The sequence below is a fragment of the Diadema setosum genome, chromosome 22 (assembly GCF_964275005.1).
Source record: "Diadema setosum chromosome 22, eeDiaSeto1, whole genome shotgun sequence".
In the NCBI taxonomy this organism is placed as follows: domain Eukaryota; kingdom Metazoa; phylum Echinodermata; class Echinoidea; order Diadematoida; family Diadematidae; genus Diadema; species Diadema setosum.
The window spans coordinates 25,786,542-25,796,518 of record NC_092706.1 but is presented as its reverse complement, the minus strand read 5'-3'; the positions used below and the strand labels follow the sequence as shown (position 1 = coordinate 25,796,518).

Genomic DNA, 9,977 nt, shown 5'->3' with positions numbered 1-9,977 from the left:
TGCAAGTATTCCTAAAGGATAACGGCTGCGTACTTCTTACAAGAACGGCGCAGAATCACTGACTACGTATAGAGTTACACTGCAAAAAGTCCGGTGTTAAATAGTGAACACCGAGCTGGTGTTAAATTTTCGGCGCTCATTTATGGTGTTAAATTAACACCCCCGGGTGTCATTTCCAAATTTTAAACTGTTTTTTGAAGAGTTTCTTAGTAACTGCACTTCTTGTTGATTTTTAATTTAAACAAGACGATCAAGAATTTTACGTTAAAATACTAGATTTTTGAAAAAATGTGAAAATAATTTTACACCAAAGTAACACCAGCTGGTGTGGTCCCTTATTGAAGCTGGACGGGTGTTAAACCATTGATATTAACACCAACAAGTATCAAATCAACACCATGTGGTGTCATTTTTTAATTAACACCAGTACAGTGTCAAAATAACACCTGGTACAGTGTCAAATTAACACCACGAAGTGTCAGGTGAACACTTTTCAACACCATCACAGTGCATTTTTAACACCTGTGGGTGTGGTCCTTTATTGAAGTTTGATCGGTGTTAGATTTAACACCAGTGGTGTTAAATCTAACACCCATGTTTTTACAGTGTACATATTTTTATGAGAAAGTGACAGTGTGTCGTGTGTGCAAATGAAAATGTAAGACTGTGTGAATCTAATGCGTGTTAAGGATGATAGTATTCATATGCCCTTGTTTATCAACAAAGGACGGAAGAGAATCGTTAAAATCGAATCGGTTCAAAGCTGACTACGACTCGAATAAAAATGAAATAAGTATGTCAAGAAAAAGTGTGTTAACTGGGTACATATTTTGATGACAGATACTTTCTTAAATGGGCCTTAAAAAGTAAAGTGGACTGCTTCGGGTAATGGCATATAATGTCATGTAATGTAATGCCTCTGATTTCTGGGCTAGAGCGGTTTTGGGGTACATAAAGGTGATAGTCTTTCAAACGCAGTGTTAGATATGTGTGGACATTCGAGTTTAAAGGGAGCATATAGTTTTCGTTGAGATTACATCTTCAGGTTTCTAATATTTTTGGTAAGATAATGAAAAACCTCTCATGAAATAGGAAAAAGCATGTAATTCCAAAAGCGATTCAACGTTTATTTGATGAAAATCGGTTTTGAAATGGCTGAGATATCAAAAAAAAAAAAAAAAAGCATTCCTTATAAAAAGAGGGACCGACCTTTTATTAGGATCGCATTGTTTTCCTTTATTATTGGACGTCTCGGCAATTCCAAAACCGATTTCCAGCTAATAAACTTTGAATTCCTCTTGAAAATAACTGTATGCTTTGTGCTATTTCACAAGGGGTTTCTTGGTATTTCACAAAAAGATAAAAGCCCAATTCTCATCTCCACCATACTTTACAAACCCTGAAGATAAATATATTGTGGAATGATGAAGGAAGTTATTTTGTGATGTACTTGTACGTGAATATGCCTGTTGAAAGAATATAAATGTCTTGAATCTTTAAAGTATTTTGATAAGCGATGAAATAAAGCTATATAATGAGATAAATAGGCAAAATTAGTGATGATGCTATGAGTGCACGCTTTTGAAGTAAATTTAATGGGGTCAGTTTAGTGCTACAACAGTTTCCCTACACAATATTTAAATACAACATGTGTGGCAGAATTATAGAACCAGGAATCGGTTGAAAAGAATATTTTTTCTCAACATGTAAAGTACATCGATGTTCTTTGATAGAGTTCTTTGCAATCACGTTGAATGTTCATTATCCGTTAACAACTGTAAGAATTGATCGTCATACCCAGTAAAGGGAAAACAAATAAACTGATACATTATCATTTATATCCTGCTAGTCACGGGCCTTTTCTGAAATGAACAAAATTTATCTTATTTAAATTCAAAGATAACTTGTTTGAATTTTAACAACGCGGTATCTATAACAAGTTACGATTCAAATGATAAATAAGGGTTTCTTTATCACGGTTGAATGAAAACATGTACATGATGTACGTATCATCATCAAAAAGTAAAAAAAAAAAAAAAAAATAGGAGATGGGAAGAATTTCCCTCCTGTAAAGAAGATAGTGTTCCACAGTATGTTCACATAGTGGTTACATAGTCGATTATGTGAAAACGTTCGAATCTAACAGTGCGGAGATGATTTGACACTGTGGTTTGGTTTTCACAGAGTTATGTTCACATGATAATGTTTTGTGTCACACTGTAAATCAATGATTAACAATATGTTCACAATTTTAAGATGCTCGAATTTAACTGTGGAGAGATTTTGCACTGTGTTCACAATCTGTTCACATTGTATTCACACATGTTTACATTGTGTTTACACATGTGTTTCTCACGCTGTGGGACACTGTGTTCTTTCCAGTAGAGTTGTGATATCATTTAGGCCTATATGAAATTAATATTGAACAATAAAGGCCCAAAAAGAAGGAAGCTTGAGATAGTCCACATCTAATGTCGAATATCTTAGCCTATTACACTTTGACCTAGTGAAATATGAAATGATTGGAACTTTAAATCGTTAGTGTTCAAATTGAAAACGTCATATATGAGTAAATTTCTATACTGTTCACCTTGAAGGCAATATACCTTAAGTTAATCCCAATTTAGATATGCCTATTGTTAATTCATGGGGAGGGGGAAAACGAAAATCATAAAAAAAATACAAATGCTCTTGGTCGCGGTTGGTCACTTTTGAAGCTGAACTTTTTATCATTCAGTGCATCTTGTAGGAAGTTAATTTGGCTGACTTTCTTTTGTGATAATCTCTAGCAGAGCTACCAAGTCTCACGCGAAGTCTGCAACTTGGGCCTATAATAATGAGCATAGCTCAAAAGATTAAAATGATAGTTGCAATTAAAGGTATATTTTCTTTTTGTCTTTCAAAATAAGTAAAAAAAAATAGTCACTTAAGTATGCACCTGATCGCATCATTAAGAGCTAAAAATTGAAAAAGCTCCTACCGTGGGAGGCCACAGGGCGAAAAACCCCTCCCACACCCTCGCTCGCGCGCACATTCGCTCGCCGAGATGCCGAGTCATGAAAATCTCACTCATAAAAATTTTTTGAACTTGGCATCCCTGCTCTAGATCATCAAATGTAGGGCCTACATCAACATGCTATTCGAAGGGGCGAGAAAGGGTACGCACGACCTTTTTTGTTTGTTTGTGATGAAACCTTGGTTACTGGATTATCCTTCAGAGATATCCGTCTACCCGTGGATCAATTACTCAAAATTACCTTGACTTCACTCGATCTGTATATAGCAACGCCATACGTATGGTGTGCATTTATAACCTATGCATTAAACATTTAATCTACTGTGCATGAATGGTTTTGATCAGCCATAAATGGAATCACACAAATAGTAACGTCCGTGGTTGTCTGTCCCGGAGCTTGTGCATTCAAACCTTGTTGAAAATATGCATTCTCTGTGTACTCTTGAATTTCAGATGGTCATGCTCGTTGTTATTACCTTAATGGGCTTTACAGGTAAGATGATGTCAACATATTTGCATTAGCTTGTCTGTACATAATATATATAATATATATGTATACGGTATATGTTTTAACACACACACACACACACACACACACACTATATATATATATATATATATATATGTATTTATAATTGTGTGTGTATTTGTAAGTATTCCAGACTTAGCTTCTGCTTTCTCTGAAAAAATGAATATATATATATATATATATATATATATATATATATATATATATATATATATATACATAAATTAATACATAATATGTATTGAAAAGGGAGGGACTGGTCTGGGGCAGTTGCGACTGACCTCTAAATGTTATCAAGATATAAAGTGTGTTGAAATATCTAAATAGTAGAAATTAATTGACATTAAAAACTTAATATTGACTTATTTCTTGAGCTGGAATTAAAAAAACTTCATTGAAGAAGTCATCAAATTAGATGGGAATGGAATACAAAACATTTTTCTCAAAAATATTTGAGAAAGTATAATAAATACTTTATAATGTAAGCACATGTTGACCTGTTGGTGCCATTTAGAGCTTCATTTCGTAGATAAATCGATAATTGATATTCGTAAGGAGGTGCAGATGGATAAAAGAAATAGATATAGACAGACAGAGAAAGATTAAGTTTGAGTCCTCCCATATAATTGCGCTCTCTGTTCAAATTCAACCTTTTAACAGCTGCAACTCAAACACTGTCACCACCCGATGGTTGTCTGCCTAATCTACAGTGTCCACTCCAAACATACATGAACGCCGAGGGAGAATGGGTATCCATACGGGGTATCGCAAAGCCAGTGCTCGGACAAACCACGCTCGCTTTCAGCACATCCGTCATCGATTTAACTGCATCTAAGCAATATAAATGTCAAATCCCAGGTAAGGACATGGCTTCTTGCAGGTTAAACCAATGTGACTAGCTGGCAATTGAATGACGTAGCATTTTCAAGAAAAATTATGGGTACTTCACACTACCAATCCCAAATTTATAGACTTTTAGCAATCGAACAAAAAATATGTCATTTTCCATTTGTTAGTAAATTGTAAATGTAAGCAATGCGAGCATGTTTTCTTCTTTTCATTAATGTTATCATTTACTTTTTATTTAACTTTATTCTAAGAAGAAGGGCCTGCTCTTGCAATGGACATTTTGGGTAAAATTATCTGCCTACGTAAGTTCTCTGCTGTTTGTTATTTCGAAGGTTCGCTATTCCGAAGGTTGGTTATTCCAAAGGTTCGTTAATCCGAAACATACACATTCCCTATACCTAGCGGTTCGTTAATTCGAAAATGAAAAAGGATTCGTTAATCCCAACATTTGTGGCGTTTTTCCGAAGGTTTGTTATTCCCGAGATTCGTAAATCCGAAAATGAAATTCGAATAAGGAACCTTCGGAATAACGAGCTGTATATCAGTTTTGTCTATTTCCTTCTCTTTTTCAACCATAAGATGCAGTGAATAACACTTATTGTAAAAGTATGGTCGTTATTTTTTTCTTTTTTTTATGCGATACCTTGTGATATGTTCGTTTGTTTGTTTATCTGCTTGATTTTGTTTAAAAAGCCAGGTAAGGCTGATTGTCAGAGAGGCCGTGAATACAGTGTTACAACAACAACAGAAACAAGACAAGAGTTAACAAATCAATCGATGCAAGTTAGCAATAAATCTAGCATAACATAACCAAATACATTACAACATAGCAGAAACTAGATGCCAAGAATAAAGAAAGTATTGACATAAACACTAAACACAAACGCTACAAAAGAGGGTGGCACAAACAGGTTCACGTAAATTCAGACAAATTAATTTAAACATAATAGAAATCCACAAAAAACACACATAATCTAATTTTTTTTTTCAAAAGCTTTCAATTACTTATCATTCTTAAATATTCAGGGAGGTTTTTGAATATCTTGATACTGGAATAAGACAATTATTGCAAATACTGTGTACTTCTTTATTTTTAATGAGTATGAGAAGTAAATCATCATTATGAATTATTGATATTCCTCCTTTTGCCTGACCAGACTTGGTATTTGTGTAAAATGTTGAACAATAAAGAAATACGGCAAAAACAAACAAAACAAAAACACAAAACAAACACAAGAACAAACATAAAAACAGGAACAACCTGCATCAATCAGAAAATCAAACAAACAAACAAACAAACAAACAAAACAAAACAATTTGCATCATTATTGTGACGTATGGTGTTTTGACGATAGCATTTTACTTACATACAGATTGTGCCTCGGCACCCTGTAAGAACGCTGGCATATGTGAAGAACTCTCATCAGGCTTTGCGTGTGTCTGCAATTCCACGTTCACCGGAAGGCTGTGTGAAACCTACCTTCTAGAAGAGCCAAATAGTAAATGACGCTTTTACAACTAATACGGATTATAAGATCCTTCATGATAATCTTAAAAAAACAATAATTCTATAAATAAGTGTGTGTGTGTTTTGCCCCCATTTTCAAGTTAATTTAACATTATGATTATGAGGAACAGAATGCTAGAATTTTTGTTATGGGACTAAAAATTGGCTCCTGTGATAAATACAAAGTTTTCCTTTTTAATTTCTCACACTTGTTTACTTTAAGTTAAGTTTCACCCAAGATGAGAGGGCAGTTCTACAAAACAGTGTCGGATCAACCCGTTTAATACGCATTTGTGGCTTTAAAGGGGATGGCTAGTACCTACTGATCAGTGGGAATCAGTGGGAATGCTGGGGGATGATTGTTCCAATCCTTGTGGGATTCATTTAAGAGTACACTGTAGGGGGATTCACACGTACACCAATTAGCGGGATAATTAGCGCTGGTACGTGTGAACGGTCGGGATTAGAATCTCGAGTTTTTAGTTCCCATCATACTTCACCTCTTTCACCTCTTTGGCGCACCACAACAACAGGCTTTGCTGTTATCTCTATCGGCAATTAGCGGGATAATTCTGTACGTGTGGACGCTTGCAAAAAACTCGAGATTCCGAGCGCGATCGCTATCCCGCTAATTTGGTACGTGTGGACGCTCGCAAAAAATCTCGAGATATGGAGCGCGATCGTCATCCCGCTATTTTGTACGTGTGAACCCGGCTAATATATCTATTGTTGTTTGAAAATTATTTGCTTCAGAATGGTCTCATATTCAAGTATAGTGTGCAGTTGAATGTTTCCCGATCGCCCCGTCACTGTACAGGCATGATGCTAACCTGGAGACATTAAACTGCACATTACTTGAATATGAGACCATTCCGAAGCAAATAATTTTCACACAACAATAGATATATAATGTACTCTTAAATGAATCCACAAGGATTGGAACAATCATCCCCAGCATTCCCACTGATTCCCACTGATCAGTTACTAGCCATCCCCTTTAACGAACAAGAAAACTTACTTATGATAACACGCGCTATTTCATATCTGTCTTGTTTATTGAACAACAAATATTAGTGCAGTAAAATATTTTGCTGAGTACAAATAAGAAGTAAGAATTATATTTCATGTCATTAGAAATCATTAATAACACAGTAGTTTTCTTTCAAGCTGAGATGATATCGGGCGCTGTTTTGGGAGTTCATTACATTTACCAAATTTACGACTTCGACCAATTCAGTGCGTAGTTTGTACCCATGTATGCATTCTAATTTGCCTTTACTATCATTTAGTCTCTTTATTGGTGCCTACTTGTTAATTCATGCATCTTTACTAATCACACTCACTCTCTAACATAAAGATGACATTGAATGTTTCACCGACTATCTGAGGGCGGTGGACTACAGGGGTACTGTAAACAAGACTAGAAACGGCACGACTTGTCAGAAATGGACGTCGCAAACGCCGCACAATCACCCGCAATTACAAGAACACCCTACCAAGGGACTAGGCGACCACAACTTTTGCCGAAATCCTGACGGGGGTAATTGGGCGTGGTGTTACTCCACTGACCCATTGGTGAATTACGAGTACTGCGAAATTGGCAGCGCCCAGCCTGCTTGCGGCTTAATAAACCGTACGTGTTGAGGGTGTTGATGAAAGAAAATGTCTTTAGTGAAAGCGTTTACTTGATATTAAGTCCTTAAAGTACAAATCCTCACTAGACTATCAGATAAGAGAAATGTATTGGAAGAAGAAAAAGATGATGGGATGTCGAAGAAGAAACAGAATACGAAAAAAAAGTTATTACTGCTGTTTTCCGTATCATAGCGGTCCCGGCCTGTGTTTTTTCTTCCTTTCACTTTTGTAATGATTACAGCAAATAAAACGCCATGGTAATAGTAATTGTAATAATAATGATAATAATAATAATGATAAAAACAATAACGATAATAATAGTAGTGGTAGTAACAATGATAATAATAACAAAAACAATAATGATTATGATGATAATAATGATGATAATAATAATAATAATAATAATAATAATAATAATAATAATAATAGTAATTTTTGTTATTGCTACACCATTGATAACCAGTTGCATTACTGTCGAAGATAGTCTCCATTCTAACTGATGATGGGGAATTTCCTCATGGGAAGTTTGTCACGGAATAATTGTTTTTCGTTATGTTATTCGAACTTGATCATTTCGAATTGACAATATTTTGTATTGTCAATCTTATATCTAAAAAAGAAATTTTACTGAATATCTACATGCAGGTCATCAGGCATGGTAATAACGAACAACATTACTACACGAATACAACACCTGAAACTATATATCTTTATTGATTATGAAAAAACGCGTAGATAAGTTGTTCTTGCTCACTTCTCCTTCGTCTCTTCTTTTCCTTGTTGATTTTCTCTTTACACTTTCTTTACTTTTATATGGAAAGGTTTAGAATAATTTGAGTAAATATTCTTGTACTCTAAAAGTGTTCTTTTTCCGTTTTCCTTTCTCTACTTGCTGTTTTTGGATTTTAAAACAATTTAATGAGTGCAAATAAGTATTTAGTATTTCATTTGATACCGTCATAATGCCATTAGTAAACCTACATTAGACTGATAGATTTCTTGTCACGCCACAAAGACCTTGGATACTGTTATTCATTCATTGTATTTTTCGAACTTACAAATTCGATCAAGTCAGGGCATTATTTGTATCCATCTTTTAGTTATCGAATCTATATTCCTATCTATCATTTACTCTATTTATTCATTTTACTCATTTTATTTATCATTTATTCATGTTTTCTTTTTCTTATATAGGGTAGGCACATTCAGTTCGCTAATTGCTTTCCAATGCCGCCTTGTATATACACAAAATATAAAATTACAATACATTTGTAGTAACATGACTCACACAATTACAGTTCGATGACATAAACAAACAAAAGAAATAAACTTAAATATATTTAAGTCATATACCGGATACTGAATACATTAAAGATTATATAAGACCTTAGCAATTTGTAAATTTGGAAAAGGGGAGAGTATATAACCATAAACAAAAAAAAAAAAATCTGATGGTTGTGACAATGAGAAAGAAAAATACAAATGTAGATCTTGTTGGATTCATGGCAGAAAAAGAAAATTACAGCTTTAACAATTCGTTACCTCATGTATTTATGTCCATTCCCTCTGTCACATAAAGACGGCATTGAATGTTTTACCGACTACCTGTGGGCGGTGGACTACCGGGGCTATGTTAACGAGACTGTAAACGGCAGGACTTGTCAGAAGTGGACATCGCAAACGCCGTGGGACCACACGCAATTACAAGATTACCCTAACGTGGGACTGGGCGACCACAACTTTTGCCGAAATCCTGACGAGGGTGACTGGGCGTGGTGTTACACCACTGACCCGTCGGTGCGTTACGAGTACTGCGACATTGGCAGAGCCCAGCCTACTTGCGGCTGATAGACCAATCGTTTTGATGGCATTGTTGAAAAAGAAACTTGGCTTCACTGAATGCACCCACGTAATAGGTCTTTGAGGATCAGATCTTCATTAGATTGGACAAAAAACAAGAAAAAGACAAATGAAGGGGAAAAAAAAGAGAAATATCATATCACCTCCTTTTGTTTCATGGCTCCCTGGCGGCACTTTGCTTTCTCCCCTCCCCCTTCATTTCTCTAATGATTACACTAAAAGATACAGTCATTTTTTTTTTATACATGTTGCTTTGCACACGCAGATATTCTCAGCAGTTACCATTTTTGTTTAATCGACACTAAATATGTATTCTGTACTCTGTTTGCGTACTATGAATTCAAGATGCTACTGTATTTAGGGAACAGAAAAAGAAATATATATATATATATATATATCATTTTTCTTCTTTTTTTTAATCACATAGGCATACCCCGCTTTTCTTATTTGGTATCATTCACTCGCCTGGTCTTATACATCTTCTATCCGTTCTCCGTTTCTTTTTCACAAGCACTGACTACTTGGGGCTTACAGCCAAACAAGCTTGCTTTCATATAAATCCCGTCATACTTCTCTTTGTT

At 35.1% G+C, this 9,977-nt stretch overlaps 1 protein-coding gene across 1 annotated transcript; it reads left to right on the top strand.

Annotated features, from left to right (window-relative positions):
• The first annotated feature begins 3,496 nt into the window (after positions 1 to 3,496).
• On the top strand, positions 3,497 to 9,384 carry LOC140245250 (plasminogen-like). Its single transcript, XM_072324834.1, has 4 exons — positions 3,497 to 3,509; positions 4,206 to 4,403; positions 7,259 to 7,534; positions 9,116 to 9,384. Exons 1-4 carry the CDS (start codon positions 3,497 to 3,499, stop codon positions 9,382 to 9,384), a joined length of 756 nt encoding a protein of 251 aa, XP_072180935.1.
• Positions 9,385 to 9,977: the final 593 nt, after the last annotated feature.

Bases quoted from the DNA above. Each gene is read 5' to 3' on its own strand.
- LOC140245250 (XM_072324834.1), top strand. The intron at 4,404-7,258 runs GTAAGGACATGG...TCTAACATAAAG, and splicing joins ATATAAATGTCAAATCCCAG to ATGACATTGAATGTTTCACC. The intron at 7,535-9,115 runs GTACGTGTTGAG...TGTCACATAAAG, and splicing joins TGCTTGCGGCTTAATAAACC to ACGGCATTGAATGTTTTACC.